This window comes from Hyla sarda, chromosome 3, assembly GCF_029499605.1.
Source record: "Hyla sarda isolate aHylSar1 chromosome 3, aHylSar1.hap1, whole genome shotgun sequence".
Taxonomy (NCBI): Eukaryota; Metazoa; Chordata; class Amphibia; order Anura; family Hylidae; genus Hyla; species Hyla sarda.
The window spans coordinates 190,947,044-190,959,983 of NC_079191.1; the positions used below are offsets into that span (position 1 = coordinate 190,947,044).

The 12,940-nt window shown below is 45.2% G+C and overlaps 1 protein-coding gene across 1 annotated transcript in view; it reads left to right on the forward strand.

Moving 5' to 3' along the window:
* The window catches only part of HCRTR2 (hypocretin receptor 2), a 166,247-nt gene that overhangs the window by 146,535 nt on the left and 6,772 nt on the right, over positions 1 to 12,940 (forward strand). Inside the window, exon 6 of the mRNA XM_056565749.1 lies at positions 1,053 to 1,174. Within this exon, the coding sequence (XP_056421724.1) occupies positions 1,053 to 1,174 (122 nt within the window). The remainder of the gene's footprint in view (positions 1 to 1,052; positions 1,175 to 12,940) is intronic.

Consider the following 12,940-nt stretch of genomic DNA (forward strand, 5'->3'; position numbering starts at 1 on the left):
TCAGCCCGACTGAGCTGCCAGGAAGCTTTTACTTTTGTTTTCGACGCTGCAATCAACTTTGATCGCCGCGTCTGAAGGGTTAATAGCACGCCGCAAAATGATCTGTACCTCGCACTATTAGCCCAGGGTCCCGGCTATCAATAGCAGCCGGGACCGACCCGGTGTGATTCAGGGTCACAGCGTGACCCCGTTTTAAACACCGGGCGCAGAGCGTACAGGTACGACCTGCATCCTTAAGAGGTTAAAAGCATAGCAGAAACTCCAATGCGTATCGAACCATCATGCTTCTTTGTCTTGGCCATGACTAAGAACCATAATGGTTCGAAACACGTCAGCATTTTTGCTATGCTTTTGAAACCACCTTATTTCGGTTTAAATTTTTTCATTCCTTTTTAATCATGTGAAATACATTTTTAACTTTTATTTGATAAAATTTTAAAAGCTGGAATCTGCACAATTTTCGTTAAGGAAATGTTCCAAATGCCGTCACGCCCCCTCCTATAGACCTGTATTGTAGGGGTGTAGCCGCGACATCACGAGGGGGCATGGTCAACCCTCGCAGTGCAAAAAAAGCGTTCTAAAAAAATTTTGTTCCATGCTGGCCAGTGGATTACCCCTTCAATATGGAAAAACAAGAGCTGTGGACTCAAGGTAGACAGAAGTAGACTTGGATGAATTGAAGAAAAGAGTTGGAATTATAGTAGTCAGTTATATTTATGATTGATCATAATCAGTGTGATAAAGATATAGAACAAATGACAAATGGGCCATGAAGAGGATGTATAAGAAAACTGTCCCATACTGTTTTCTTAATAGCAGAACACGGAATGCAGAACCTGTTTATATATTTAATGTATTTAAAAAATTATGAGTGCAAAAAATAGTTATCAATTTATGTTATTAATTTCTTTATAATTAATTTATTTGGGTTGTTGGCTACTTCAAATATTTGCTCTGATATATATATATATATATATATATATATATATATATATTATTTTAACATTTTTTTTTACTATAGTAATATTTGTTGTCTACTATTTTGTTTTCAGAGTTTTTGGAATGTTTGCTCAGACAAATGACAGGGAAACAGTATATGCCTGGTTTACGTTCTCTCATTGGTTGGTGTATGCTAATAGTGCAGCTAATCCAATAATTTACAACTTTCTTAGTGGTAAGTTTTTCTGTTTTCTTACTTCCTCTGAGAATGCTTTAATGAATTGTAATTCCAATGGATTGTAAATAGTTTTTTATTGTAACAAAATGGCATTTTTGTTTTGCTGCAATTGGAGATCCATAATATATTTATTTATTTATTTGTGTTAGTATAGTTGTGAAACGGGTTTAATTTTTGCCAAAATACGTTATTTTTTTTACTCTTTGGGATGAATTACAGATACAGCAGCACCAATTACTGTCACTAGCAATAAGATGAGAATGTGCTCTGAAAGCATAGACCAAATATTTACTAATGATAAGATGAGGAAGTATTCTGGAAATAAAGATCAAATATGTGCTGTCAGAGAAATGTGTCCAATCAAAAAGTTCACATTGCCCTTCCCCTAGGGTCATCTAAACACATACAAGAACAAGATGAGGATCATTTAGCCTCCTCCTCTCCCTGGATACTGTCAGAATGCCCCTTTCTGCTCCCCCTTCTCTTCATGTAGGCTAAAGTGAGCATTTCAACTACAGTATATGCCTTTCCCAATTCAACCTGCTCTAGTTCGGGTAAAAAAAAGACAAAAACCACAGCTGTGAATCCTGCCAAATAAAGCAGGTAAAGGTGACGGTCAAAGACTGACTCACCTATAAAAGTTGAGCAAATTCTTGCACAATTTGTAACAAAATGCATTGAAAACCAGGATGCTGTTCCTTCCTCATAGGCTCTAGGGAATCACATGCAAAAAATACAATCCACTTGAGGTCCGCAGGGTGCTGCCAATCAAAAACAGTCATCTCGACCAACTTTTAATTCCAGGAAAAAACTTTTTTTTTACATATAAACTGGCTCCAGAAAGTTAAACAGATTTGTAAATTACTTCTATGAATTTTTTTTAATCCTTTCAGTACTTATGAGCTTCTGAAGTTAAGGTTGTTCTTTTCTGTCTAAATCCTCTCTGATGACACCTGTCTCGGGAATCGCCCAGTTTAGAAGCAAATCCCCATAGCAAACCTCTTCTAAACTGGGCGTTTCCGGAGACAGGTGTCATCAGAGAGGATTTAGACAGAAAAGCTCAGAAAAGTACTGAAAGGATTAAGATTTTTTAATAGAAGTAATTTACAAATCTGTTTAACTTTCTGGAGTCAGTTGATATATATAAAAAAAAAGTTTTTTCCTGGAATACCCCTTTAATTGTATAAAAAAAGATACAGCACATTTCAAAGCTGGTCCGGCTTCTTCCTGAATTGTGTACCTGAGGAAGAAGCTGGACCGGCTTTGAGATGCGTTGCACGTTTTTAAACAAATCTATGTTTTTAAACATTGGTTGAGTTGACCGTATTTATTGGCAGCGCCCTGTGGATCTCAAGGTGGAGTGTTTGGGAGTATATTTTCTAGCCAGAGCTAGGACCTTTAGAATAGCAGCCCCTTCTCCTGTCACACTGCCCTGAGCTGTGCTGAACAGAAGCACTTCTGTCAGTTTCCTGATGCTGAATAATGCTTAAATGTCTTAACTTAGATTTAAAGAATACATAGTATACCAACCATTTTATCTACATCATAATGTGATTTTAAATACTTCTGTAACAAAAACACAAAAGTAATATAAGAATTAGAGATGAGCGAACTTTTGAAAAATTCTATTTAGTGGATTCGACGTTTTTCTGAAAAAAATTGTTTTGGGTCGAATTTATTCATTGCAAATCTATATCAGCTATTTCTGGCCTACATAGAGTCTCAATAGGGATGTAGAACACTTTGCTTTGTTCTAACACACATATGGAGTGTGTTGGGGTATTGAAATAATACTGTTATTCAGTATGACATGTAGATTACAGGCATCGATATTAGAATCACTGCCGCAGAATGGCACAATGACAGAGCCTGGAGGTGGCATCAGTATAAGGAGACCTTATAGTGGCAGAATGACACAGCGTGGAGGTGTTGGCAGCATGCGGAGACCCTATAGTGGCTGAATGGCTCAGCCTGGAGTTGGCAGAAGTATGAGGACACCATATAGTGTCTGAGTGGCACAGCTTGGAGGTGGTTGAAGCATGAGGAGACCATATATGTCACGATTCGGCTTCCAGGTAGTGGATCCTCTGTGTCAGCGAGGGATTGGCGTGGACCGTGCTAGTGGACCGGTTCTAAGAGGCTACTGGTATTCACCAGAGCCCGCCGCAAAGCGGGATGGTCTTGCTGCGGCAGTAGCAACCAGGTCGTATCCACTAGCAACGGCTCTACCTCGCTGACTGCTGAGAAGGCGTGGGACAGAAGGACTAGACAGAGGCAAGGTCAGACGTAGCAGAAGGTCGGGGGCAGGCGGCAAGGTTCGTAGTCAGGATGGGTAGCAGAAGTTCAGGTACACAGGCTTTGGACACACTAAACGCTTTCACTGGCACAAGGCAACAAGATCCGGCAAGGGAGTGCATGGGAGGAGGTCAGATAAAGGCAGGGAGCAGATGGAAGCCAATTAAGCTAATTGGGCCAGGCACCAATCATTGGTGCACTGGCCCTTTAAGTCTCAGAGAGCTGGCGCGCGCGCGCCCTAGAGAGCGGAGCCGCGCGCGCCAGCACATGACAGCAGGGGACCGGGACGGGTAAGTGACCTGGGATGCGATTCGCGAGCGGGCGCGTCCCGCTGTGCGAATCGCATCCCCAACGGCCATGACAGTGCAGCGCTCCCGGTCAGCGGGACTGACCGGGGCGCTGCAGGGAGAAAGACGCCGTGAGCGCTCCGGGGAGGAGCGGGGACCCGGAGCGCTAGGCGTAACAGTACCCCCCCCCTTAGGTCTCCCCTTCTCTTTGTCCGGTAACTGCCTCCCCTGGGATGAGGACACCGGGAAAGAATGGAGGGTTTCCTCAACGGCAGGCAGTACAGCAGGAGTGGGGATGGGGAGGGAGGGCAGAGGGCGAGGCCTGGCACGGGGCAGTGTGACACCAGGACGGGGGCCATGGGGAGGCACAGAGGCTTGCCTGACGGGACTGGGAGGGGGGGAGAGGCACTTCCTGTGGCAGGCAGAGTCCCAGTTCCTGATCTCCCCGGTGGTCCAATCAATGGTGGGGGAATGAAGCCGGAGCCAAGGCAGACCGAGGAGGACCTCAGAGGTACAGTTGGGGAGAATGAAGAACTCAATCCTCTCAAGGTGGGGTCCAATAGACATGAGGAGGGGCTCTGTGCGGTAACGCACGGTGCAGTCCAATCTGGCTCCGTTGACCGCGGAAATGTAGAGCGGCTTGACGAGACGGGTCACCGGGATGCTGAATTTATTAACAAACGACTCCAAAATAAAATTTCCAGAGGCACCGGAGTCCAAGCAGGCCACGGCTGAGAGGGAGGAGTTGGCTGAAGAAGAAATCCGCACGGGTACCGTGAGACGTGGAGGAGCAGACTTGGAACCAAGAGACGCCACACCCACGTGAGCTGGGTGCGTGCGTGCGTTTCCCAGGCGTGGAGGACGGATAGGGCAATCCACCAAGAAATGCTCGGTACTGGCACAGTAAAGACAGAGATTTTCTTCTCTACGGCGATTCCTCTCTTCCTGGGTCAGGCGAGACCGATCCACTTGCATGGCCTCCTCGGCGGGAGGCCCAGGCGAAGACTGCAAAGGATGCTGTGGGAGAGGTGCCCAGAGATCAAAGTCTTTTTCCTGGCGGAGCTCTTGGTGTCGCTCAGAAAAACGCATGTCAATGCGGGTAGCCAAATGGATGAGTTCTTGGAGGTTGGCAGGAATCTCTCGTGCGGCCAGCACATCCTTGATGCGACTGGATAGGCCTTTTTTAAAGGTCGCGCAGAGAGCCTCATTATTCCAGGATAGTTCAGAAGCAAAAGTACGGAATTGTATGGCGTACTCGCCAACGGAAGAATTACCCTGGACCAGGTTCAACAGGGCAGTCTCGGCAGAAGAAGCTCGGGCTGGCTCCTCGAAGACACTCCGGAGTTCAGCGAAGAAGGCCTGGACTGTGGCTGTGGCAGGATCATTGCGGTCCCAGAGCGGTGTGGCCCAAGACAAGGCCTTTCCTGAAAGAAGGCTTACTACGAACGCCACCTTAGACCGTTCTGAAGGAAACAAGTCCGACAACATCTCCATATGCAGGGAACACTGAGACAAAAATCCACGGCAGAGTTTAGAGTCCCCATCAAATTTGTCCGGCAGGGACAAGCGGAGGTTAGGAGCGGCCACTCGCTGCGGAGGAGGTGCAGGAGCTGGCGGAGGAGATGGTTGCTGCTGTAGCAGAGGCAGAAGTTGCTGTAGCATGGCGGTCAACTGCGACAGCTGCTGTCCTTGTTGGGCAATCTGCTGCGATTGCTGAGCGACCACCGTGGGAAGATCAGCGAGACTTGGCAGCGGCACCTCAGCGGGATCCATGGCCGGATCTACTGTCACGATTCGGCTTCCAGGTAGTGGATCCTCTGTGTCAGCGAGGGATTGGCGTGGACCGTGCTAGTGGACCGGTTCTAAGAGGCTACTGGTATTCACCAGAGCCCGCCGCAAAGCGGGATGGTCTTGCTGCGGCAGTAGCAACCAGGTCGTATCCACTAGCAACGGCTCTACCTCGCTGACTGCTGAGAAGGCGTGGGACAGAAGGACTAGACAGAGGCAAGGTCAGACGTAGCAGAAGGTCGGGGGCAGGCGGCAAGGTTCGTAGTCAGGATGGGTAGCAGAAGTTAAGGTACACAGGCTTTGGACACACTAAACGCTTTCACTGGCACAAGGCAACAAGATCCGGCAAGGGAGTGCATGGGAGGAGGTCAGATAAAGGCAGGGAGCAGATGGAAGCCAATTAAGCTAATTGGGCCAGGCACCAATCATTGGTGCACTGGCCCTTTAAGTCTCAGAGAGCTGGCGCGCGCGCGCCCTAGAGAGCGGAGCCGCGCGCGCCAGCACATGACAGCAGGGGACCGGGACGGGTAAGTGACCTGGGATGCGATTCGCGAGCGGGCGCGTCCCGCTGTGCGAATCGCATCCCCAACGGCCATGACAGTGCAGCGCTCCCGGTCAGCGGGACTGACCGGGGCGCTGCAGGGAGAAAGACGCCGTGAGCGCTCCGGGGAGGAGCGGGGACCCGGAGCGCTAGGCGTAACAATATAGTGGCTGAATGGCACAGCCTGGAGGTGTTGGCAGCATGAGGAGACCATATAGTAGCTGAATGACATAGCATGAAGGGGTTGGCAGAATAAGGAAACCATATAGTGGCTAAATGACACAGCATGGAGGTGTTGGCAGCATGAGGAGAGCATATAGTGGCTAAATAACACAGCGTGGATGTGTTGGCAGCATGAGGAGACCATATAGTTGCTGAATGACACAGCCTGGAGCTGGCAGCAGCATGAGTAGACTTCACAATCCCTAAGATTAACCCCTTAAGGACTGTTTTTTTTTCCGTTTTTGCATTTTCGTTTTTTGCTCCTTGCCTTTAAAAAATCATAACTCTTAAAATTTTGCACCTAAAAATCCATAAGATGGCTTATTTTTTGCGTCACCAATTCTACTTTGTAATAAGGTCAGTCATTTTGCCCAAAAATCTACGGTGAAACGGAAAAAAAAAAATCATTGCGCGACAAAATAAAAAAAAAAACACCATTTTGTAACTTTTAGGGGCTTCCGTTTCTACGTAGTACATTTTTCGGTAAAAATGACACCTTATCTTTATTCTGTAGGTCCAAACAATTAAAATGATACCCTACTTATATAGGTTTGATTTTGTCGGACTTCTGGAAAAAATCATAACTACATGCAGGAAAATTAATACGTTTAAAATTGTCATCTTCTGACCCCTATAACTTTTTCATTTTTACAAGTATGGGGCGGTATGAGGGCTCATTTTTTGCGCCGTGATCTGAAGTTTTTAACGGTACCATTTTTGCATTGATAGGCCTTATTGGTCGCTTTTCATTCATTTTTAAATGATATAAAAAGTGACCAAAAATGCACTATTTTGGACTTTGGAATTTTTTTGCGCGCACGCCATTGACCGAGCGGTTTAATTAATGATATATTTTTATAATTCGGACATTTCCGCACGCGGTGATATCATATATGTTTATTTTTATTTTTATTTACACTGTGTTTTTTTTGGGGGGGAAAAGGGGGGTGATTCAAACTTTTAATAGGGGAGGAGTTAAATGATCTTTATTCACTTTTTTTCACTTTTTTTTGCAGTGTTATAGTTCCCATAGGGACCTATAACACTGCACACACTGATCTTCATCATTGATCACTGGTTTCTCATAGGAAACCAGTGATCAGCGATTCTGCCGCTGAATCTCAGGCACTGAGCAGTCATTCGGCGATCGGACAGCGAGGAGGCAGGTAGGGGCCCTCCCGCTGTCCTGTAAGCTGTTCGGGATGCCCTGATTAGCAGCGGCTATCCCGAACAGCCCGACTGAGCTAGCCGGCAACTTTCACTTTCGCTTTTAGCCAGCGGCTCAGCTCTGAGCGCGCGGCTAAAGGGTTAATAGCGCGCGGCGCCGCGATCAGCGCTGCGCGCTATTAGAGGCTGGTCCCGGCTTCACTATGACGCCGGGCCTGCCGTGATATGACGCGGGGTTACACAGTAGTTATATCAGGAGAGCAGGATCAAGGACGTACCGGTACGTCCTTGGTCCTTAAGTTGTTAAAAGATAAATTTTTAAGTTTAAATTGAATATTTATGGTAGCTAGTGCTACCATAAACATTTTTAGGCCCAGGTCCAGGCCCAGCTGCATCAGTAAATTATACATTGGCTGAATGACACAGCCAGGAGGTGACTGAAGCATGAGGAGACCATATAGTGGCTGAATGACACAGCCTGGAGGTGGCTGAGCAATGAGGAGACCATATATTGTCTGAATGGCACAGCCTGGAGTTGGCAAAAGCATGAGGAGACCACTGAAATTTAATTTAATCATTTTTCCATATAATTGGGCTCATTTTTTGCACTGTGATCTGTACTTTTTATTAACCATACCATATTTGCTCATATAAAGCTTTTAATAAATTTTTTATAAATATTTTTTGCAATAATATGTTATTAAAAAAAGCAGCTATTTTTTTACGTTCACACCGTTTACCGTCCAACTCTTTACATGACAGTGCATTCAGCCTTTCACCAGCCGAGGCAGCGATGTCCCGCCTCTGTCAGTGATAGGCTGAGCGCACTCTGTCGGTGATAGGCTGAGCGCAGCGTCATGTGCAATGTCCTTACATGGCAGTGCACTCAGCCTATCACTGGCAGAGGTGGGACATTGCTGCGGCCGGTGATTCGCTGATGGCTCTCAGCAGAGGACCACAGCAGAGGACCGCAAAGCCCTAACCTGCAGCAAAGGGGGAACGTAGGGAGGTAAGTCAAAGTTTATTTTGTTTATTTTTGCATGACCCTTAACTGTGACCCTGATCAGAAACCCTGCGCCCACGCTCACAATTCATTTATTCCCCGACGTGGGGAGAATGTACAGGGCTGCTGCGGCTCACAGTTAACCCTTGCAGGGACATTGCTTGAGGGGGGGGGGTTCAGGAAGCAGAAAAGCACCCGCGGGGCACATACTACTAGTTCCTGAGATGGGGACAGCACTGCGGCTGGCAATTCATTCATACCCAGGTAACCCTTACAGGGACTTCGCTTCGGGGGGGGGGGGGGAGGCTTGCGGGGGGTTATCAGGAAGCAGAGCAGCGCCCGTGGGTCACATATGACTAATTTCCTGATGTGGCTGGCAATTCAATTCATTAATTCCCAGGGAACTAGTCATATGTGACCCGCGGGTGCTGCTCTGCTTCCTGATAAGCCCCCCCCCGCGACCCCCCCCCCCCCAAGCTAAGTCCCTGCAAGGGTTATCAGGAAGCAGAGCAGCGCCCGTGGGTCACACATGACTAGTTCCCTGACGGGGGGACAGCGCTGCGGCTGGCAATTCATTAATTCCCAATTAACCCTTGCAGGGACTTTGCTTGGGTTGTTGGGGGAACAGAAAGCAGAGCAGCACTCATGTGTCACATTGTGGGGACAGCACGCTGCGGCAGGAAATTCATTCATGCCCTGATGCTGGGACTGTGTGGTGAGAAGCTGACAGTGAGGGTGGGAGGACTATACTAATGAGCAAGGCGGGGAAAGGGAGTGCTAAAGGGGGGGAAAAACGCCCACAAACAGGGCTGGGCGGCAATGCAAAACAAAATGGACAGGGCACTGAAAGAGGAGACAGGCTACAAGGCATGCTGGGAGCTGTAGTTTCTGAAGCAAAGGCAAAAGGAAATAGATGCTACACTACATGGACACACTTTTGCAAAGAAAGGAAAAGACAGACAAACAAAGAGCAAGCACTAGACCAGAGATAAGAAGAAAACTCACCTGCAAGGGTAAGTAGAAACTGAAAAAACACAGTGACCACCGGAGAACCCCTTGGTGAAAAATGAAGTCAGCACCCGTTGAGCAACGATTAAAAAGTGAAATACTTAGGGGGTTTGGTGTTTCCCAACAGTGCTGCAGCACACACACTCTCTCACAGACTATTAGGAATTTGTTGTGGAACAAAGAGGGCAGAAAAATGCGCTACAGTACGCTTAACCTGCTAAGGACCCAAGGCGTGGCCCTGCGTCATAGCGGGTCGGGCCCGGCCTCTAACAACGGCCAGGACCTGTGGCTAATAGCGAGCGGCATTGATTGCGGTGCCGCGCGCTATTAACCCTTTAAGTATAAATTTTCCTGCATGTAGTTTTTATTTTTTTCCAGAAGTACGACAAAATCAACCCTACATAAGTAGGGTATCATTTTAACCGTATGGACCTACAGAATAAAGAGAAGGTGTAATTTTTACCGAAAAAGGTACTGTGTAGAAACGGAAGCCCCCAAAAGTTACAAAATGGTGTTTTTTCTTTTCAATTTTGTCTTTCCATTTCGCCATAGATTTTTGGGTAAAATGACTGATGTCATTACAAAGTAAAATTGGAGGCGTAAAAAATAAGCCATCATATGGATTTTTTGGTGAAAAATTGAAAGAGTTATGATTTTTTAAAGGTAAGGAGGAATAAACGAAAAAGCAAAAACGGAAAACCCCCGAGTCCTTAAGGGGTTAAAAAACTTGTTGGAGTAAAACACCTGCCAGTGATTACTTTTGCCTGGACTTTCACAGTATCTAAGCCCTTGACAGATTAACAGGTACAAAATAGTACACTATTTAGATGTACGTATGTGGTATGCACTTATGAGGGCAGAAAAATGTGCTACAGTACGCTTAAAAATATATATTTTAGTAAAACACCAGCCAGTGATTACTATTGCCTGGACTTTCACAGTATCTAGACCCTTGACAGATTAACAGGTACTAAATAGTACACTACTTAGATGTACGTATGGATATGCACTTATGAGGGCAGAAAAATGCAGTAGAGTACACTTAAAAAACGTATTTTAGTAAAACACCAGCCGGTGATTACTTTTGCCTGGACTTTCACAGTATCTAGGCCCTTGACAGATTAACAGGTACAAAATAGTACACTACTTAGATGTGCGTATGTGGTATGCAAAATAATGTGCTACTTTACACCTCAAAAATTATTTGAGCACAACACCAGCTGCTGAATACTTTTGCCTGAACTTTCACAGTATTTAGGCCCTTGACAGATGAACAGGTACAGTACACCACTTAGATGTAGGTATGTGGTATGTACTTATGAGGGCAGAAAAATTTGCTACAGTACACAAAAAAAAAAAAATGGCCACAACCCCAGCAGTACGCGACAGTGCTGCAGATACAGTCACTGTATATTAAGCCCAAAATTGCAAAAAGACTCTCTCTCAAATACTATTAGGAATGGACTGCTGGATATGGATTATACCATCTACAGACTAGTATAACCAGCAGGCCAGTTGTTGTGGAATAAAGACACAGATTTGCCCTCAAAAATTATTTCTCCCTCCTCTGAAAACGTTTCTGCATGTGAGGCAACACACAGCTTTCTGCCCCTCTCTGTAATACAATGCTGTTCACAGTGACTGAGGGGTTGATGGCTGCATTAAGAATTAATTTCTGTGCAAAATCACTGTGCTCTCTGTCCAACAGAAGGCTGAAGTGACTAGTAGGTGAAATGCTGCTGTAAAAAGCATTTCTGTGTAACAAACCGCAATGTCTGTCCTTTCTCTCTGCAGTGTAATAAATTAAATGACTAGCCGGAAAATGGCTGCCGAATATATAGGGCTGTGACATCCCAGGGGTGACTGGCTGCTGATAGGCTGCATCCTGCATGTGATTTAGGGTCATCCCACCTACCTGCCTTCCCCCCTTGCCTTTCCAGCATTTCTTGCTCTTTGTACTGACATGTGGCTCTGCTATTTTAGATGCCCTGGATCCTGGACCACAGTAAATGGAGTTTAACGAAGCGATTCGCGTGATAGAATTGCGTTGATATTCACATTTGTTGCAAATCAAATTTTTTCTGAAATTCGTAACGAATTAGGGTTCACCAGCTTCAATTCGCTGATCTCTAATAAGAATGATACCTTAACTTTAAAAATACAGTTTAAAGTTTTCAGAGGACATAGGACGCTTACATTTAATTTTATATCATAAAGATTTTAGTGGCTAGAACAGTACCACATTGTCACCTTTCTATAGATCTTTATCACTGGACATAGTAGGTGAAACATGGGCATAGCTACCAGGGTGGCAGACATAGAAGCTGCTATGGGGCCAAACAACTAAGGGGGCTAAGTTAGTGATTATAGATGATTAAAGCAGTCTGGCCACATTATTTGTTTACCTTTGGAGCCCGGTGCTTACCACTGCATTATTATTTTCATTATCCTGTACAGTGAATTTATTGGTGAATTGTATTGGCTTGTAACATCATGTTATTTTTATTCAAGTGGCCGATCCTTTTCAGTGATTAAAAGATATCTGTGTGTGCAGACATACTTTAATGACCAAGATGCAACGTGTTTCGCTGCGCATGCGCCTGAAGAAGCTGCGGATACACAACAAAACACGTTGCATCTTGGTCCTTAAAGTACGTCTGATCCTCCCTATTGTGTCTATCTGGGTTCGTCAGCGCCATGTTTAGCCGACTGTATGCATTGAAGTCGAGAAAACAATCACTGATGACTACCCACATGACTGCTCAGTCCAGAATCAGCAAACATTTTCATGTATACATTTTTACTTTTACCAAATCGTTTCTCACGCAACTATATATCAATCTGCTTAGCTCTTCCTTCTCTATAAGATGCTTCCTGCATGTTGGACTGTATTTTTATTGTGACAGGTTCCCTTTTAGTTAGTGTCTACTTTTTTTTTATTTTCCTTTGCTGTGGTATCCTAAAGCTATACAGAGTAAAGCTCTGTTCACATGTCCTCTTTATAATTTGGGGATATTTTGTCAGACAAAAATACTACAGTCTTCAGCAATAGCTTTGGCTTAGAAAAAATTGTTATCTGACAAATCCCATTATAACTCATTAAGATCCATCATTATTTGGTGGAATCTGCCAAGGCTGTCATAACTGTGTATAGAAAGAAAGTCACAATGAATGCGTGATCAAGGCTTTATAATAATAAGATAAAAATAGAAAATAAAAATAATAAAAACAAGGTAACTTATATGATCATGCAAGCCACGGTTCCCCCAAACCTCACCTGAGTTCTGCCTAGGGAATATTATTATTTTTATTTTATATAGCACCTTTGGTTCAGGAACTGTACATATGATATACATAACATTAATGTAGGAGCAATGGATGTTACACACATTAACTTGCCAACTGACACATAGGGGAAGAGGACCCTGCCCACAAGGACTTACAATCTACAA